The following is a 20,235-nucleotide window of genomic DNA, read 5'->3' as shown; positions in this document are numbered from 1 at the left end:
TGTTCCATCCCTCTATGCATTAGAGAAAACTGAATTGGGCATCCATTAGTCCCATGCATTTCTTCATATTTTACTAATATGTGTATGTCCCTAAACAATATACAGCACTGTTTATGCATGTTTTTACGCTTCATATTAACACTGTCATACTGTATCTGTACTTTCACATCTTGTAGTGTTGAACTTGAGAGTCATGTGTGTTGACAGGTATCCATGTATTTCTTTCTTTTTACATTGTACGCTGTTCCATACAATAACTATACTACAATTTACAAAGAGTAGAGTGGGATCTCTGGAGTTGGACTGCCTGCTGTTGGTCAAGGTAAGTTCCCTTAATCGGTCTGTGCCTCAGCACTTCCATCTAGAAAATGGGGCTCCTATTAGTAGGACATCATCTGAAACCCGAGGAAGGGATTAAACGAGAAAACTCATTCGAAGGCACGCAGTGGCGTGTGACAGGGACAGTGAAGCCCCCGAGGAGGACGAGGCCAGTGTCCTGTTCACCGGCGTCTCTGGCGATAAATGAATGACGCCTCCTCCTTCCCCTGCTCCCCATCCCGCCCAGGGGCCCCACTGCTCCTGGCACCCTGGAAAGAGGACCCGGGCCTACGTACCTGGCCTCTCAGTGCTCACGCAGACGGGACTCCAACTCCATCACGTCGATGGCAGTCATGATGATATATAAAAACGAGGAAACGGGCCACACAGGGACAGTGAGAACCGGGGGTGGGGAGGAGAAGGGAAGACCCGGGAAAATGGACAGGCAGGCAGAAGCGCCCACGCTGAGACTCCTGACATCCCAGGGATGCTAGGTCCCCCCTCCACCTGCTCACCCCTCTGTGGGTTTGGGTGACAGTCAGAGCCTTGACCCAGTCCAGGCTTCCCAGGGGTCCTTGCTGGGCCTGAGGAGCAATTTCTTGACCAGGATAAGAAGCCGGAGGGTCAGAGAGTTTCCGGGGTGACTTGAACACATCTTCACAGAAGGCCACTTTCAGTCTCTGACATCCCTTTGAGGCAGTTAAATATTTTCACCAGGAAATGCCTTGAAATGCACCTTCCCGCCATGGATGGGCGGGCTTTGAATAAATCAGAAAGGGGTGTGGCACAGGCACCAGGTCAGAGAGGGCCAATGGACACAGACAGCTGTGGGCCCTGGCCCTTCCCCTCTTTCTCTTCTTCCAGGACCTGTGGCGGTCACTGGAGCACAGAGGGAAGAAGACACACACGTGCCTGCTCTCACGGGTCTTACGGAAGCACCATGAAACAAGCTGGGTCACATGAGGGACATAATGGGCGCAGGTGAGGTGAGTACCCGTGGCAGGGAGCCTTCGTTAAGCTAAGTCAGGGAAGGCCTCTTGGAGGAAGTGACATCTAAGCTGAGACCAAAGGATGAGTAGGAGTTGGCCAGGGCAACAGTGAAGGGGGAAGTTATTCCAGGAAGAGAGAACAGCCAGTGCAATGGCTCAGAGGTATGAGAGAGAAGATTGACTTGAGGATGTTAAAAAAAAAAAAAAAAAATGTGTGCCAAAGGTGATGTGGGGGCATGGAGTGAGAACGGGGGAACCAGCATCAGGGGAAATGAGCCTGGAGCCAGCGGGCCAGTTGAAATCCTCTAGGAAAACAAAGACACGGAACATGCACTTGTCAGTCCCTAGAACTGTGCTCGATTTCTGTGCCAACAGGCCTAGGTTACCCTGGTTGGGCTTCTGGGCTTAGGAGGTACGTGAAAGACTGGTTAATGCAGATCATCTGGCAAACAGCTGGTGCTCAATCATTTTAATATTCTTCTCTCTATTTACTTCCTTGTCTGCTGCAGTGATCACCAGCGTATCTGAGTCATTAGAACTCCCGAGTATCAGTGTATCTCAAAGCAACTACAAAACCCTTCTCCTTTCCAGCTCCACTCAGTGAGAATCCCAGATAAATCCATTGACAGCTGGTGGGCTAAGGATGAACTTCATCCCGTCTGCCAAGAGAGCAAGTGAAGAGAGGTGAGCTTGATAACGGAAAGCTTGTTTACCCCAGTTAAGGGAATGGTTCGAGCCTTTTAACAGCATCATGCACATTACTGACAAGTCACTCCTACTTAGACCAAGTAATATATTTCTTCTTCCTGATTGCTGCATCAATCAGGATAGGCTAGGTTATGTTGCAATGACAAATAGCCTCAAACTCTCAGTGGTTTAAAACCACAAATCTTTGTTTCTTCCACATAGATCTGCTGGGGCTCTTTCTGTGGCTGGGGGTTCTGAGTCATCCTCACTCTGGGACCCGGGGTAATGGACCTGTCATCTTCTGGAATATTGCCAAGTTCTGGACCCAAGGAACTAAAAGTTCTGAAGGCTCTCTCACCGATAATTAAATGTTTGAATCTGGTTTGACAAACTTTACTCCCACTGCCAGTTCAGAACTGGTCATGTGGCATCTCACCAACGCCAAGGCGGCAAGAAGAGCAGCCCTCTTGAATGCCTAGGGGCAGCAAGCCAGAAAAACTCAGAGAGACTGATGTTGAAACTAACTTCCCATTCTGTCCAAGTCTAAGATGCAGGTGTCTTGCTAGTCTGCTTCTAATTAGTTGGGATTCGTGAGTTTTGACCTTGCCAAGTTCAAAAGCAATTTAGAGGAAAAAAGTTACACCAATTTGAAGAGCATCTATTAGCTTAGGGAAAAAATTATGCAAATTACAAATTATTTTTATCTGCTTGCTGACACTATAACATGTCTTCATCTTACTTTACCGAAAACCAGGAAGACTGCTTTTCTTTATACACATCCTATAATTCTATAGTCTTGTTTGGGTAACCAATAACAAAAGTGAATAGAAATAGGATGTTTTGAACCCTTTGGAAACAGCTATCGCATGATCGTAGATTCTAATTTACCAAGAGCTCACTATGGGCACGTCATTTTTCTAAGTGTTCAGCAAGGATTATCTTATGACATCTTCCCCTACAAGGAGAGTTGTTATTATTCCTATTCTACAGAGGAGAAAATCAAAGCTCGGAAAGGTTAAGCAACTTGCCTAACGTCATGCAGCCGAAGATCACCATGTTACATTACACTCCTGTATGGCTAAAAAACAAGAGGCTCATTATAAATAATTCTGTTCTGTCCTCTGGGGGCAACAGATCCCTTGAAGGTAAGAGAGGGGCATCTCTTCCAAAACATTCCCTGCTTTGGAATTCTCCTAGGTTCAGAGGCATCACCACCACCAGCCGATTTGCTGAGATTAATAAGATCCTGCATGGGTCTGGCCGTTGAAGTTTGCGGTCATCTGGGGAAAGCCAGCCTAGCACTAGATCTTTACTTTAATCCCAGCAGCTGAAACATTATTTATCCAGGAAAGCACATGACTGAGAAGAAGTAAATGGGGCACAGGTGGTCTCCTGTGCTATTAGTCGCACAGGGGCAGCAGGGCGTGTACGTACACACACACACACACACACACACACACACACACACACACACTCACGTATATCGTGGCTCCCAGATGCCTATTAATTCAGCCTGTGCTGGAATTTCCCAGCCATTTGTGTCTGTGTTTTTCTGCCTGGCCTCACCCTTTTGGGGAATGTACAGAAAACAAAGGAGAGGGAAAGGGGAATAACAACAAAGGGCAGCGGGTGAGAAGAATGCAGGTAGCTACCACCCAAAGGACCCTGCAAACCTGGGAGGGGTGGGGGTGGGCTGGCCTGGTGCGGAGGGCTCTAAAACTTTGGCTAGGAGCCAAATCCCCTAATTTGGAAGGCAGGGCAGTGGGGGAGGGGGAGAGGAGGGGAGGAGGGGGAAAGGGGCAATGGCTTGAAGGTACAGATTCCCAGCTCTCCCACCCCTGCAGTCAGAATTCAACGGGGCTGAAGTGGGGCTTGGGAGTCTGTACTTTTGACAATCTGTGGCCCACGCTTTCAGAAATAGTGATTAAGACTGAAGTCCTGGGCTTCCCTGGTGGCGCAGTGGTTGAGAATCTGCCTGCCAATGCAGGGGACACGGGTTTGAGCCCTGGTCTGGGAAGATCCCACATGCTGCGGAGCAACTAGGCCCGTGAGCCACAACTACTGAGCCTGCGCGTCTGGAGCCTGTGCTCCACAACAAGAGAGGCCACGATAGTGAGAGGCCCGCGCACCGCGATGAAGAGTGGCCCCCGCTTGCCACAGCTAGAGGAAGCCCTCGCACAGAAACGAAGACCCAACACAGCCAAAAATAAATATTAAAAAAAATAATAATAAATAAAAGAGCCTTCCCTAAAATTAAAAAAAAAAAAAAAAAGACTGAAGTCCTGGAGAAACACTTCAGGTCATATTCCAGCTCTGCTGCTTACAAGCTGTGTGACCTTGGGCAAGTCACGTAGGCTTTGAAAGCCTTACTCTCATCATTTGTAAGATGGGAGCCCTTGTACGTAAAGAACCTAGTATATTGCCTGGCACATGGTAAACATTAAATAAACAATGGCTATTTTAATAATAATAATAATATTACTATTATATCTCAGAGCCCTGATCGCTCTATCCAAGATTTCAGAGGCCTCCAAGTCTCTATCGAACTCTGCACTAATTATGGGGAATCGCTTCAGCTAAGGTTTAGCTCTGTAACTGAAAGAGAAAATAAAACACAAACACCCAGCATCCCTAGGGAGGTGCTCTGGACTGAGGGAGAATAAAATTTCCCCACTCTCCATCCTCTTCTGGCACATGAAGAGTTTGACCTTATCTGAGAATGTGATGAAAAGACAGGGACAAGCATTTTCATTTCAAAGCCTCCGTTGGTGTCTCATGTTGCTGAAAGGGTGGTATTCGGGGAGAGGTTGGGGGGTTGTGACTTTGCCTCCAAGCTCCTTCCTGGGGGTGGGAATGGGCAGAAGCAGGAGGGACTGGACTTGGGGTGGAACAGGAGAGCTACTGCGCACTGCTAAGGGCAGTACTAGAATTTGCAGGGTCTTTCCTGGCGGTCCAGTGGTTAAGACTCCGCGCTTCCACTGCAGATGCCACGCAGGCTGCAGCCGAAAAAAAAAAAAAAGAAGAATTTGCAGCTGGTGCAGAGGCAGCAATCTCAGATTCTTGCAGAAACCTCCAACCCAAATGTCTATGGGGCTTGGCAGGTAGTAAAATGAGGGAAGCAATGTGTAAGAAAAATTATGTGCCCATCATATTCTGTCTTTCCTTGTCCTACTTTTGATGAAGACTTGGGCTCAGAGAAAAATATCCTTAGTATAAGAAAAACAAGAGAACGGAGATGATAAATGAAAACTGACATGGCCACAGGACCACTGGACCGCCAGGGAAGTCCCGCTTTCCCAGAGAGTGTTGGCCTCTCCTTTGTTCCATCCTCCCAGAGGCTCTGGTGCTGAGCCTGCCCTAGGAAAAGCAACTTTATTTGATTCACAAGACTTTTCAATTTTATTAGTAAAATACAAAATGGCACAGACATTGGTGATAGTGTTGGAAAAGCAAAATGATCAACCGACTCCTTCTAAAGTCCTCCCCAAATCGTCTTTGTCCCTGTCCTGCTTGGGGGAACTCACAAAGTCCGTGCAAGGGGGACACGCTGTCCCCAGCTGCTTTCTCACAGAGAGGAGCCCCTTCACGGGTGCCCGTCCCTTGAAGGCTCCCAGGCAAGAGGAGCCCCAAAAAGTGCATTCAGATCCGCCGTCTTCCTCTCTGAGCTGTCAGAGTGCCGCCAACCTGAGCCAGGCCCAAACATCCTGTGCCGTGACCTGCAGGGGGGCGCAGGAGAGCCAGGCGGGCAGGGAAACACGGCTTCCCTCTCTCTGTGGACCGGCGCCCTGCGTGCTTCCTCTCAGCATCTGTCTACAAAGGAGCATGTCACCTGTACCTGGGGGAAGCCTAGCCCATGGGACACTCCTCTGGTGGAGGGCAAAGAACACCTTCAGAGACAATCAGAGGGAGGTGGGGAGCTGCCGCCAGGGGCCTGAGAGGTGAGGCCTGCAGGTCCGGCTCTGACTGCGGGGTGCTGGCCAGCCCAGTGAGCCTTTGGTCCCATTCAGGCCTGCACGAGTCTTCAGTGCCAAAAAGAGAACCTCTGACTTCATGCCCACAACTTCCCCTCCCCTGCCGGTCCCTCTCCACAAGACAGAGTCCCTTTCAGAAGTAAACACGGGAACCTCAGCTTTCCCTGGTGGATTCTGATCTCATGGAAATTCCTGGCCCTGCCTGCGGGGGTGGGGGGGTGGTGAAGGTGAGGGGAGAAGATCTCAGAGTGCAGAGGACAGTGTCTTCAGGCCGCGATAGGTGGAAGAGGCACCCAGGCCGCAGGAAAGAAAGAGAAAATGCCTGACTCGGGTCCCTAACGAAGGAGCGAAGGAGCGTGGCTACCGCCTGCAGCTGCTCCCCAGCCCCTTCCTCGGAGCCCGCAGGCCTCCCCTCCTTCCTCAGCCTGGCACTCGTCACTGTCACTTCGTCTCAGAGCCAGCGGGGGCGGAGGGGGGGCCTTCAAAGTTGGTCTCTGCGTCTCCAGCGCCCACAGTGCTGACAACGGGGCAGGACCTCCAGGTCACAGCGTCCATGGAAGTGCCGGTCTCATGATTGGCAGAGACCATCTCTTCTGATGAAGGTTGAGAGGCTGCACCCAGGGTCTGGGGAAAGGGGTCTCTGGATCAACTAGTGATGCCTGCCAGGGGTACAGGCTATTGCCGCGTATTTGCCGTCCCTCTCCCCTTTCACAGATGGGAAACCAGAGGTATGAATGCCTTGATGGATTGGTGGTGGGCCTGGGACTAGACCCGCCAACCTTCACGCTCATAGTCAATGTTCCTTCACAGCACAGACGGGGCACGGCAGCGGGTGGGAATCAAAGCCACCGGATAACTTCATCTCCCATTCTCATGATGCCTACCTGAGGGCAGATCCTTCGCTGGGATCAGTCCCAGGAAACACCACACTAGCCTCATGCAAAAAAAGACAGGTCCCCGGCTGGGGCATGGGGTCTATACAGGGGGCAGGGGAGCTAGCACCGCAGGTGGCCGGGGTGACTGGCAACCACAGCGGGACCGAGAGACACGATGAGGTCTGAGGGAGTGGGGAGAAGGGGCCTGGCCTGAGGCTCGTTTGTAAGAAGGGATGACTGTGGTACCCGCAGGGGTGTGGGTCAGAGGGGCTGGGCGTTCAATAAATAATTGTTCACTGGGGCTGGCACGGCATCTAAGGGACCCTCTAACCAGCCAACAGCAGAGGGGAGTTTTCTGACTTGGGACGTTGGAGTGAGTTGTGGAGGCCACCCCCTCTGTCCGCAGTAGGTCAAGGATGGTCAAGGGCGGCCTCCAGGAGCTGGGGGCAGTTCCACCCAGAGGGTCCCACCTCCTTGCCCCAGTCATCCCAGCTTGGGCCAGACCCTTGGGTGAGGGTGAGTGTGAGGATGGGGGACCCCAGGCAGCTGAGTTGAACAACTGGATGCAGGCAGGCGGGCAGCTCACACTGGCACCAGGACGTACGAGTTACTGCCACAGCTCCGGGGAACGTAGCGAAGCCCCTCCACCATGTCTCCTGCCATCTTGCGGGGGCAGCCCTGAAGGCTCTGGTAGGCAAACATGGCCACCCCCAGGCAGAAGAGGAGACCGAGGAAGGCCAACAGCCCCACTGCCTGCCTTCGGGTGGCTGCCTGGGAGTCGGGGATGGGAGTGATGAGGACACCCAGCCTCTGGGGGTCCACGGTGGCGTGAATGGGCTCCTGGACCTTGGGGGTCCAGCTGCCAGAGGCCAGTGGATCCGTGCTGGGGGCCGCTTCAGAGGATACAGGGACCACGAAGACATCAGACACGCTGCCGGGCCCCATGAAAGCGTCCGTGTGAGCTGAAGTGGGACCCATTTCTTTGGACCCTAGAGAGTTCTCTGGCGTGGGGTGCTGTCCCTTGATCCACCCAGGTTGGCCTTCGGGCCCAGTGTTGTCCTCTGGGACTGTGTGTGAAATAGTGGGGGCCTGGGTGGAGGGGGCCTGGGTGGAGGGGGCCTGGGTGGGGAGGGTCTGGGTGGAGGGGGTCTGGGTGGAGGGGGCCTGGGTGGAGGGGGTCTGGGTGGAGGGGGCCTGGGTGGAGGGGGCCTCAGAGGCTTTCCCCTCAGCCTCGAGGTCTGCCCCAGGTTGGTAGGCGGTAGAACTCTGCCAAGACGTGGTGGTGGTGACGGCAGCCTTGTTGAAAAGCTCAGTTCTCTCGGGCCCTCCATCCAGAGTCTTTGAAGTGGAGGGGGACCTGGTCCCCCTGGAATCAGCCACTTCTGGTGGCAGTTCTGGGGGAGTCCCGAAGGCCTTCTGTGCCTCCTGGCTACTGCTGTCGCTTGTGAATTTGGTCTCTGAGGCCTCAGACCAGTCCATGCCCCTGGTGGCTGGGCTGGTCCTGGGCTCACCCACGCCGATTTGCTTCTCGAATGTGCCGCCATTTGGAGCCAGAGCAGCAGCCTTGCGGTCTAGATGCTCCATGGCTTTCTGGACCCATTTCTCCTGTGGGTCAGCACAGAATAATTTTTCCTTCATGGTCTTCAGGCTGCAAGGAAGGAAGACAAGGGACCCAGTGATGCCCAGATGCCATGCAGAGTAGGGGTATCATGCACATGCGCTGCAGGTGAGCAGACCCGGCTAGAAATCCTGCCCCCACCACTTACTGGCTGTGAGCTATGAGTTCTTAGCTGGGGCAGCTCAGCTTACGGAACTTCCGCGTTCTCACTTGAGAAGGGGAAAGAGAGCCCTACCTTCCGCGGGGTGGCCAACCATCCCAGAAAAACTGGGACTGAGGGCGTTCTCAAGATGCGGGTCTTTTTGTGAAAATTCCAGCAAACTGGGACAAGTTGGTCACCCTACTTCTGTGTTATTGTAGAAGACGAAAATGATGTAAAGCCCCTCGTTGAGAGTAGGAGATCAGTAAAATAATAACAATGTTAATAATAATGTCATTAACATGAAGGTGGGGGCTGTGGGCTACAAGTTTTCTGATTGGGAGAAGATGTCACCAGTGTTCTCTGCCACCAGGTGTAAGACTGGTAAGCTTGGTGGTAGGGCCTCCTCACTCTGGAAAGGACTCGATGTCATAACGTCCTCTTCCTCCTCTGCCTCAGTTGCAGGCTGCCCTCTGGACTTCTACCCTCCTCTCCTAGTGTGTATCCTCAGACTGAAAGGGCCCCTAGGGAGCTCCAACCCTATATATGGTGGCCCTGCTGGGACCCTGAGTGCCATCCAAATCTTGAGCTTCCTTTGAAGCTGCTTGTGGCTGGTTTACTACCGAGACCACAGCTCAGAGCTGGCGGGGACCGTTGCTCCACGCCATGACCTGTGCTAGGCATTTTGCCTCGTTAAACTTCACACCCATCCTGTAAGATGGCTACCACGTGCACCCCCATTTTACAGATGAGAAAACCAAGGCTCAGAGAGGTAATGTAAATGTGCCTGGCTCCAGTATGCTAGGAAGCCAGAGAGGTCCAGAAAGCAAGCATGACCCTGTAGGCCCCACAGGTGCAGTGCTGCCCTTGTGCCATCATCCCCTCTCTGGAGCGTCCCACTTCCCCTTCGCCTACAAAATAGAAGCAAATACGTGGGGGGGTCTGGGGGAAGCGAGTCTTGACAGGTGAGCAGAGAGGTCAGGCAGTAGCACACTTGCTCCTCTTAGTAACAATCAGTGGGAGGAAGTACAACTTCCTTTAGCTGAGCCCCTACTTTGAAGGCCCACTGGCCATTTCCTGTTGCCAGGACTCAGTGTCTGGTTGAGTCTGGCCGAGGCCACTTTAAGACCCAAAGGTCAGTCCTGGGGAAAGGCCTCAGGGCTGGGCGATTGGCAGTACTCAAGAAGGACCCCAGAGGAGCAAGCAGCCAAGATGGCCAGGGATCCCAACAGCCAGAGGGGAAGCTGGCTTGGCTTGACCCCTCCCCAAAGTCTCAGAGGGATTCTATTTCCCCATCTGTCCAATGGTGATAATAACCTTGGCCTCTCCTATTGCCAGCAGCTTCTGGGCACCCTGCCAAGCACTTTAGTTTCATTATCTCCTTTCAGCTTCCCCAAACTACCCATTTTACAGATAAGGAAACTAAAGTGCAGAGGGTAGGCAACATGACCAGGGCCACCCAGTCTGTAAGTGGTGAAGCCAGGATTTGCACCAGATCTGTTGGCGTCTGGAGCCTGCACATTCAGAGCACCGTGTTTTCATTCCCCATGAAATCCAGCAGGTTCGAGGGCTGCATAAACACCCTTCGGCCCAGAAGGAATCATCACCCTCGGCGGCATCTCCAGGCCACGGCCGTTCAGGAAGCCACAGCTCACCTTTGCCCTGTGGCACAGGTATTAAGATTGGCGAGGAGGCCAGCAGGTCAGGAGCAAGAGGAGCGTTTGCAGAGGCCCTGGGCCAGGAGCCCAGCTTTGGGTGACAGGATGTGGACGTGGATTAGCGGAGGCCAGGGAACCATCCCTGGGGCCCGAAAGGAATTCAGAGGCCAAGAAGGCAGTACCTACATGATGGCACGTTTGCCGCATGATTCTTGATTTCGTTGGTAGTGAACTAGACGAGCCACGGGGATCTCCGAGGTCATTTTGCTGCACGTGATGTTACACTTCTTCACACCAAGGTGCTGTCCTGAGCCCACAGAGGCCCCCAGTCAGCAGGACTGTCCATGGGCATCTGGCTTCCCAGCCCCATGCCAGCTTGTCCCCGCCACGCACCCCCCAAACCAGAATCGATGCCCCACACCCTTGACCTCAGCCCCCTGTCCCGGGCCAAACTTCTCTATGCCTCAGTTTCCCCACATGTAAAATAGAGACAGCAATAGAACCTACCTCAGAGGGTTGCTGTAAGGTGATGAAAATGAATTCTTACTTATAAAGCTCTTATTGCCTGGCACCTTGTGTTTAATTTTAAAAATTAAGTCGCTATAGTTGGTTCACCCAGGGGAGAGGAGTGTGAGACTGTCAAGGATCTGCCTGAGGTCACACAGCCAGCAAGTGATGGAACAGGGTCTCCTGCCAGGCCTGGCTCCCGCCCCTTCTGGACCCAGGACGCTGCCCTTGCCCCCACCATGCTTTTACTCCAGTAAGTCACCTGCTCAACTATCGCCCCCTCCCATCCCTATCCCATCCATGCCTCTCCGCTTGATCCATATTCATGGATTTCCACAACCTCTGGGACACACCCAGACCTCCGTCCATCCACACCCCACGTATATACCCTATGACACACACGTACACTCATAGCAACAAACACAATGACACATATATATATGCCCCCCCCCAAAAAAAAACACATAAAGGCATACATGCAACCAGGCACACATAGCGGATAATATAATTTTTTAAATATATAAGTACAACCACCTTCTAAGGAGTGTGCTGAGTAGGTGATCCTTTGTTCTGCCATTAAGAGCCAGGATGATTTTGGAAGCAGTTTCTGGAGAGGAACGCAATGGGCCATTTGGATTCCCGGGGCAAGCTGGCGGAGCAGGAGTAAGGAGGAGGAATGGAGATGCGTTGTACATGGAGTGGGGACAGAGTGAGATGGGCGGGGGCCTGCAGATGGCTGCGTCCCACGTGGAGCCAGACAGAAACCCCAGGACAGAATGACGGTGACTCAACAGATAGTTGAGAACCCATACATTTTATATAAACATTCGAGTGGTTTGCATTGCATTTCCGCCTTCCCCTAAAATCTCCAGCAAAATTTACTCTGTTTGTTGTAAGCTGTAGAGGGGTATGCAAAAAATGAGGAAGAACCTGAGTGTAAGATCTGGGTCAAGGTCATATGCAGCCGAAGCATGACCTCAGAGGGTTTTGCAAAAATCTAGAGGCCAGGACTTCCAGGGCAGTGGAGCTGAGGGAACAAATGTATTTAGCTCTGCAGAGCTAGGGAGGCCCCAGGTGACCCCCCCGGCTTCCACCAAAACACCCATAGCTCACACACAAATACTTATGTGTGTGAACATGCAAACCAAACACGCTCCGCCTTCCCAAATACAGGCGTGCACACACACCTTCTAGAATCTGCCACCCCTTCTCTCATCATTTCCCCTGCCTCAGCCCACCCTGCTTTGTGGGAAAGGGGGTGCAGGGCTTGCAGGATGGGGCTGGGCCATTAGGGGGTAGCACTAGTAGCTCCCGAGGTGGTCGGGGGTGGGGGGGGGCTCCCTGCAGCTGGTCCCTGAGTCACCGGTAGCCCTTTCTCTCTGAGGAACCAGGATGTGAAAGAAGCTTTATCACCCTCCTTCTCCCACAACGGGACCTCAGAATGACTCAGCTGCAGCCTCCCCAGGTCCTGTTGAGTAGAGCCAGGAGCCGGCCCCTGGACTGGTGTGGCAGGTGACTTCCAGAGGAATCCCCAGAAGAATGGTACCCCCGGATGACCTGGAGCCGGGAGAGGCTGTCCAGCGGGCAAGAGGGATAAGCTCGGGCAGGTCAATTTGCTCTTCTGACTTGCTTCCACTGCCCACCTCCAGGGCTTAAAGAGCCACAGAGGCGGCCTGTCCTAAAGTCTCCACCCTCTGCCGTGGTGCCTGAATGGCCCTGACCAGGCTCTGTTCTTGGTTCTGCTTGAGAAGGTTGTATAACTAACTGGGGTGTCTTTTCTTCTCAGAACTGAAGTTTTCTTTTCTGTAACTGGAGATAATGCCTCCACCAGCCAGTCATCTATTACCTGTCTGCCATATGAGTGTCAGGAGGACAGGGACCTTGTATGTCTTGGTGTCACAGTGTTTCCCAGCATCCAGCATAAGGTGGATATAAATATTCATTGAAGGAAATAATGTCTCAATCTACTTATCCCTTCACATACCTCCCCATCCATCTATCCATCCATCCATTTATCTGCCACCCCCTCGTCAGTCCCCTACCTGTTCCCTGCCACCCACCTGTCTACCTCCCATCCATCCCTACTCACCCTGGTCCATCAACCTATCCGTGCCCCACTCACCCACCTATCACGCGTCCATCCCCTACGCATCCTACACCCCCTTCATCTACCCACCCCTCCATCTCTCACCAGCCCACTCACACATCCTTCATTATCCATCCATTCATCCATCCATTTCCTGATTCAGGCAACACTTGTCTGAATTACTTTTGAGTATATACAAAGAGCCAGACCCTCTTGTCCTTAACCATGAGCTCCTTCTCCCAAAGGTGCTGGTGCTGAGCTTGGAGAGAGCACCTCAATCCCAATAAATGCTATCAGATCGCCATGTTTACTCAGTCAACCAACAAATGCCGACCTGGCTCTTGCAGGCCCTGTGAGGAGTAGAGGGATGAACAAGGCCCATCTCTGCCCTCAGAAGTCTCCCAGCCTGATAGACAGCTAAGACATAACCACAAAGTATCAGAGCTTTTCTTAGTAGAACACCTACTCTGTTTTGGACCTTATGCTCAGCACACACACATCTGCTCTCATTAATTCCTGCAAAAGGATGATTTTTATCCCCATTCTAAAGATGCAGAAACTGAGAATCAGAGAGGTTTAATGACTTGCCCAAAGCCACACAACTGCTTAGTGGCAGATCTGGTTTTCCTCCCAGCCCCTAGACATCCACTGTTCTAGGCTGCCTTAAACACCAGGTAAAAACACCATGTTCCAGAACAGACCCCAAATTGTGCCAGGGTTTACAGGAGGGAGAGACCACTTCCAACTGCAAGTGATCAGGAGACGTTTCTTAGAGGAGGTGTACATTAGGCTGGACCTCAAGGACTGGAGGATTACAGGCAGGAAAAGATGGGAATGTTCCGGGTCTCTGGGTATTTGGGTGGTAGAGAAGGCTTGAGCCATTGCTCAGCTGTGTGTCCTGGATGAGTGACTGAGGTTCTCTGAGCCTCCATTCCCTTACCTGTAAAATGGACATGATAATACCTGCTGTGCAGGATAGTTATGAGAATGAAGCTTTAAAAATATCTGGGCCCTTAGAGCAGGGTTTTCCCAACAGCAGACGCCACTCACATCTCGGACCACATAATTCTTTGCTATGGAGGCTGTTCTGTGTCCCGTAGGACACTGGGCATCATCCCTGGCCTCTCCGTACTAGGTGCCTGAGCAGCCCCCAACCAAAATGCAACAACCAAAACTGTGTCCAGAAATTGCCAAATGTCCCCTTGGGGGCCGAATCCCGCACTGAGGAGCGCTGCCCTGGAGACACCCATGTGTCCCCGCCCGGCTCCCTCAACGCCCCCTTCTTCCCTGACCCCCTACTTAAAATCTCAACACCTTCCCCACCACCCCCGACTCCCTGCTTTTTTAAATCACAACGCTTTTTTCCTTCTCACAGACCAAATCTGTTTATTTTGAGGATTGTCTGTCTTCTCCAGTTGATGCTCAGCACGCTGAGGGCTGGGATCTCTGGCAGTTTTATTTACTGATGCGGCCCCAGCACCTAGAATTGTGCCTGACACATAGTAGATGCTCAGCCAGTGAATGAATCAACAAAATGCACAAGGAAGCACTTTGTGACATATAAAATCCTAACCAACGGAGACATAGAGGAATTTTAATTTAAGTTCGACTTGGGCCTGGACCTGACCCTCTGGATTTATCCTCCCCTGCCTTCCCCCCACCCACACCCTAACCAGGGGGGCAGACGACAGCAGCTTAATTCAGGGTTTATTTTTGCTCTCTTTCTTGTTGGAGCTTGAGTGGGAGTGAATGCGTCAGTGCTTGGGGAGAAAAATTCACTGCTCTGACTTGTATCTGCAGGTTCGTTATATAAAGCAGAGGAGCCTCTTGCCTGACACAGCCCTGCAAACCCACATTTGGGAACTGACGCAGCCACCCTGCACCTGCCAGGGCAGTAGCCACGAAGTCCCCAGCCCCCTTCCAGGCCTCTCTGGCTTGTGGACCACTCGCTAGTCCTGCAGGGGTTCCCAGGGGCTCTCTCAGAGCCACAAATGTCAGCATGGCTAAGGACTTCCAAGATGAGCCCGGCCCAATGCCCAGTCTTAAAGGAGGAGAAACTGAGGCTCGGAAAGGTTGAAATAATGTGAGTATCTCCCAGCAAAACCAGTGACCAAGATTGGGGTGGGAACCTGATGATTCTGAAGCCTCGGGCTGCTGGATAGAGCATCCAGAGTCCCCCCAGGATCCCCTCTCCATCCTAACATAGAAGACCTCCACCCCCAGCTTAGTATAAGTAATCCCTCCTCCTCCCACTTTCAAAGCGTCCTCATAGGCATTAGAGCCTCACCACATGGAGGCAATAGCTATCTTTAAAGGTGCAGCAGCTGGGACCAAAGAAGGCAAGACCCCACTCAGGGTCAGGGCTATGGCAAAGCAGCCTCCATCGGAGCCCACGTCTTCCAGTACTCACTATCCCCAACACCTCGGAGTTCAGTGTTCTAGCCCAGGAAGCAGGAAGGCCAGCGGCACGAGGCCCACACCACCCCACCCACCTGCTCTCTGCCCCACTGATGGGCTTTCCCCAAACAGAGGGACTCGGGGGACAGTTTGTTCCACGGAGGCGCTCTGGAAGCTGGAGACTGGGTTTCATTTTCCCAGCCTGGCTGTGTGCCCTAAGGCAGCCTCCCACCCTCTCTGAGCCCCAACCTGCCGGATGGTCCGGGTATTCCCTGAGGATGGGGCTGACTCAAACGGTTCTTGAAGGCAGTGTGATCCACAGAGGTGGTGAACATGCATCCACACTCTCTCCTGCACCCACTCTTACCCTCTCCTGCCCTACTTGCTGGCTGTGCATCCTCAGGCCAGTTTCTAAACCTCTTTGGGCCTCCATCTTACTCATGTCGGATGGGATGGATACATCATGCCCTATCAGGTCCCAGGCTCCAGAAAGCAAGTGACTGGAGGTGCAAATATTTCTAAGCTATGCTTGTAGGAGAAAGGCAGTATCATGGGGGAGACACAGGCAGAGGGACTGGGGGCTACAGGCCAGAGCAACAGTGATGAGTCCAATTCATGAGCTGCAGTGACCTTGACCTCCACTGGTCCTGGGCCCCCTACTCCTGGGAAGGACTTGAAATCAGGGCAGGAGAAAGTCCCAGTGTGGCTTAGCCCGGGGCCAAGCTGAGACTCAGGAGTCAGGGCTGAGGGTTACATATTAACCCCGGGCACGGAGACCAGCCCACAGTCTGCCAGGGCTCCCACCCCAGGGCCCACCAAGAGCATCCTCGGGCTTCCCACAGCCCCACCTCCTGGCACCCCTCCACACCCGGCATCTTGTGCTGCCCGCACCACCTCTCTGTGCTGCCACGCGGTCGCCACCTTGCTCGCTGGGCCGGGCAGGGACAGGCTCTGGAGACGGTAAACCTTTCCAGCCGGAGGGGCAGTCCTGAGTCCGGGACCGCCACCAGGGAGATGCCCAGCCCTCTCCGGCATATCAGTCAGGAAGGGGCTGCCACGGATCTCAGCCTTACGCGGGCAGGGTCCGGGGGCCCTCATGGAGCCCTGAGGGGCAGAAGCGGGGCTGGGGGCTCCCCAACCCCGCTCATGCCTGAGTCCACCCCACTCACCAGCCAGCAGCACGATCAGATGGCAGAGGGCAGTCAAGCGGAGCAGCCGCGAGAGAGGCAGAAGAGCCATGGTCGAGGGGGTCCGGGGGGTGCCGGGGCGGGCGTGGGGGCCCTCGTCGGGGCTCGGTGCAGTCCTCTCACTGCCTGAGCTCTGCCGCGGTTTATAATGGGGCTCCACTGCCTCTGCCTCTGCCTCTGCCTCTGCCTCGCTCGCCCCCACAGGCAGCAGGCAGGCGGTGGGAGGGGAGAGGAAGGGAGCGTGTGCAGCGACTGAATTCCTTAGGATGTTGCCAAGGAGCTGAGGCGCTCCCAGGCTCCGGGTGAGGGCTCCTGGGGGGGTAATGGGCTGGCTTCTCATACGGGGACCCGCCTGGGAGGCTGGACAAAGCCTGCTAGGGTTCAAAGGGCCTCCTCTCCTCCCATCTGCTGGGGCCACCTTCCTACTGGGAGCTGGCACACGCCCTAGGGTCCAACCTGGGGCCCTAGCTCCTAAGTGGGCAGTAAACCAAAGGACAGAAGACTAGAGAATGCTGGCTGCGGGCAAGCCAGGAGGACACAGGGCCCGTCAGTCTGGGTCTGACGAAGTCTCCTTTGGTCTGGGAGGTAGCTCTCCCACGCCAGGAAGGACCTCCAGCCCTTACCTCTTAAAGCCCCAACACCTGGGGGACCTTGTTCATCGAAGTATCCTCCAAGCCCAGCATGCAGCCTGGCAAACAGTAGGGGCTCCGTACAGCAAATGCCTGCTGAAAGAATGATCCAGCCCAACTTCATAGGGACAAATGGGCAAACTGAAGCCCAGAGAGGGGGCAGAATCATGCCAGGTCATAGAGGTCATCAGAGCAGAGAACCCACCTCCCGCTGCCAGAGAAGAGTAGGTGTGAACAGGGCGTGGGCAGTTCAGGCAGGACACAGACAAGAGCCCCGGCCTCCCTGCTTCCAGCCCCCCGACCTGTCCTTTCCTCATTTGCACCCGCTCCCATCGCTGGCTCTGGCCCTCTGTGAGCCCACGGGAAAAACACGGCTGCCAGCCTCACCCCTGGTAACTCAGGGCCTCTCGGTTGGTCCTTAACTCGGCAGCATGCTTGAAAAAGTCCGGCCCCTCACGGGACGTCAGTTCTCCATCTGTACAAGGAGGAAGTTGGGCTTATCCACTGAGGAGGGAGCTGCGCAGCTCTGACTTTCTAGGTTCTCTCTTTGTTAGAGGTGGTGACAACAGAACCAGGCATGATCGGCCATCAGCTCCCACCAAACTGGTATAAGTGCTTGCTGGTATAAATGGGTGCAGCACAGCTGCTTTCACGGCTGCTTTCCCTGCAGGCAGTGGCAATAACGCCCAAGACTCTGGAAGAGTCTAACAGGAGCCTAGCTCAGTCTGGGACAGGAGTTAACTGTGAACCCACTCCCATCTAGGCAAGTCTGGGCTGCCAGCCAGAGCAAAACCAGTTTGTGAGGCACTGTTGCAGGCTACGGAGCCAGTTGGTCTAGGCTGGGCTGGGTGGAGGGGTCACAGCTCCCAAGGCCAGGGTACCTCTCTCTCACCCAAGCACAGTAAAGCTGCCTAGGGTGTGGAGCTAAGAGCCTGGACCCTCCTTGACAGGGAGGAGCATCCCTGGCACTGGCCAGTGTCCCCTCAGGCTCAGAGAATGTGTCGCAGCCCATATGCAGATACGAAGCTAGTAACCTTCACGTCCCTCGGTGTATAGCTGTTGAGGCCCAGAGGGGGACAAGACGTGAAACAAACTGAGGTCCAAGGCTTTCTGTTCTGCCCAAGTAGGAGCAGATGAAGAAAAGGGGGAGGAGGAAGAGGACGAAGAAGAGACGGAGGAGGGGGAGGGCCAGGGGTAGGGGACAGGTGGGAGGAGGAAGGGGGGAGAAATAGGGAGGAGGGAAGGGGGAGAGGGGAGAGGCAAGAGGCAAGTCCTGGGAAGCCCCACACTTCATTAAGGACAAGACCCAGGTTGGGCCAGGTATTTGGGGGTAAAGACCCTTGTTCCCTTGGCCCCGGACTATGCTCTAAAGGATTTAGAAAGCAATGGCTTTGGGATCAGATGATCCTGGCTCTGCCACTATCTCTGTGTGATCTTGGGAGGCTTCCCTGCCTCTCTGAGTTCACACTTACTCTGAGATAGGCACTGTTTTAAGTGCTTTGTATGACTAATTCAGGAAATCATGACAACAAACCCAGGTGTAAGCAAAATACCATTATCGTGGTCCATTTTATGGAAGGGGAAACTGAGGCATGCAGAAGTTAAGGAATTTTCTGAGGATCACCAGCCAGGAAGTGGGGGAGCCTGGATTTGCCCCAGCCAACTGGCTCTGGAGTCTGAGCTCCTGATCACCAGACTACACCACCTCCCTCCATCCCCACTTCGTGGAATGCTGTGAGAATTGAGTTTGTGCCCTTAAGGTGCCGGTTCAGAGCCTGGCACGAAACAGGTGCCAAAACACAGATATAACACTGCTTTTCTTTGTTCAGCCCTTGGGAACATCCCCTATCTTCTACTGGCCCAGCTTTCCCTCCCATAAAATTGGAATGGTCACCCCACCTATCTCATCAGGGTGTTAAGAACTAACTGAGTTTAGATTCAATTCAGACACAGGAGCCAGGCTTTTAGGTTGGTGGGACCTGGAGACAAACATGGCTCCGCCGCTTATGAGGGGTATCACTTTGGGCAAGTGACTTAACCTCTCTGAGCCTCAGCTTCCCCTTCTGTAAAGTGGGATGCTAAAGCCACCTCATCAAATCACTCCCTGGGGGAGTTCATAAAACTAAGGACTTTCAGAGTGCCTGGCACACAGAAACCATTGGTGTTTGTTATTCAGCCCTGATGTGTGCCTGGCACTGTGGTGGGACAGTGTTGGTGGGGGAGCATAGGCAAATAAGCCAAAGTCTTTGCCCCAAGGAGCCCCAGCTCACTGGGAGGGAGAAGATGCAAGTCCTACCAGAGATTCGAAGGCTGCAGGTCTTAGGGAGGGAGAGAAGCCTTTGTTCTTGTGTGGGAATCAAGGAAGGCAGGAATGAGAGACGATATTTTAGTCAGAAGATGGACAGAGGGACTTCCCTGGTGGTGCAGTGGTTGAGAGTCCTCCAGCCAAAGCAGGGGACATGGGTTCGATCCCTGGTCTGGGAGGATCCCACATGCTGTGGAGCAACTAAGCCCGTGCGCCACAACTACTGAGCTTGCGGTCTAGAGCCCGCGAGCCACAGCTACTGAGCCTGCGTGCCGCAACTACTGAAGCCTGTGCGCCCAGAGCCCGTGCTCTGCAGCAAGAGAAGCCACCGCAATGAGAAGCACGTACATCGCTTGCTGCAACTAGAGAAAGCCTGCATGCAGCAACAAAGACCCAATGCAGCCAAAAATAAATAAATAAAATAAATTTATTTAAAAAATTTTTTTATTAAAAAGAAAAAAAAGATGGGCAGAATTTTGCTTTTTTTTTTTACATTATCATTTTGAAAAATTTGTAAACAGTAAAGAAGAAATGAAACAAAGAGCTTTCCTATCTCTACCACCAAGATTCAATGATTAGTGTTTTTTCATATTTGCTTCATCTTTCTTCTTCTTCTTTTTTTTTTTTTTTTTTGCTAAGCCATCTCAGAGTAAATTATGGATGCCTGATACTTTGCCCCTTGAATTCTTCAGCATGTACCTCCATTGTATAGACATTGTCTTACATAAATAGAATACTATTATCCCACCTAACAAAACTAACAATGATTCCTATGTCTTGTAATATTTAGTTAATATTCAAATTTCTCCAATTATCCCAAAATGTATTTTAAGTTTCTTCTCCTTCCCTCTCTTTTTCTCTCTCCTCCT

The 20,235-nt window shown here is 52.9% G+C and overlaps 1 protein-coding gene and 1 long non-coding RNA gene across 4 annotated transcripts; one reads left to right on the top strand and one right to left on the bottom strand.

Moving 5' to 3' along the window:
• Positions 1–4,470, top strand: LOC309648914. The gene is made up of 2 exons (XR_014256857.1): positions 1–1,304; positions 1,817–4,470. It is a non-coding gene; the product is annotated as an uncharacterized lncRNA (long non-coding RNA).
• Positions 4,471–5,365: 895 nt separating this feature from the next.
• On the bottom strand, positions 5,366–16,707 carry CX3CL1 (C-X3-C motif chemokine ligand 1). Of its 3 annotated transcripts, none has more exons than XM_082438194.1 (3): positions 16,415–16,707; positions 10,442–10,562; positions 5,366–8,488 (listed from the first exon to the last, which is right to left on the bottom strand). In XM_082438194.1, the coding sequence occupies exons 1-3, from the start codon at positions 16,482–16,484 to the stop codon at positions 7,423–7,425; spliced, it is 1,257 nt and encodes a 418-aa protein (XP_082294320.1). In that variant the 5' UTR covers positions 16,485–16,707; the 3' UTR covers positions 5,366–7,422. The 3 variants fall into 3 exon arrangements, with proteins under 3 accessions (XP_082294320.1, XP_082294321.1, XP_082294322.1); XM_082438195.1 differs by having other exon boundaries at positions 10,442–10,557; positions 16,415–16,483; XM_082438196.1 differs by lacking the exon at positions 10,442–10,562 and having other exon boundaries at positions 16,415–16,549.
• Between the last annotated feature and the right edge of the window lie 3,528 nt (positions 16,708–20,235).

Source organism: Balaenoptera physalus (genome assembly GCF_965194825.1).
Source record: "Balaenoptera physalus genome assembly, chromosome: 19".
Lineage (NCBI taxonomy): Eukaryota > Metazoa > Chordata > Mammalia > Artiodactyla > Balaenopteridae > Balaenoptera > Balaenoptera physalus.
The sequence above is the reverse complement of the archived record's forward strand: the minus strand, read 5'-3'. Positions and strand labels throughout refer to the sequence as shown.

Coding starts and splice junctions, on each gene's coding strand:
- CX3CL1 (XM_082438194.1), bottom strand. CDS start 16,484: ATGGCTCTTCTGCCTCTCTCGCGGCTGCTCCGCTTGACTGCCCTCTGC. Junction 10,563..16,414: donor TCTGATCGTGCTGCTGGCTG/GTGAGTGGGGTG, acceptor CTGTGGGCTCAG/GACAGCACCTTGGTGTGAAG. Junction 8,489..10,441: donor TGCGGCAAACGTGCCATCAT/GTAGGTACTGCC, acceptor CCTTCCTTGCAG/CCTGAAGACCATGAAGGAAA.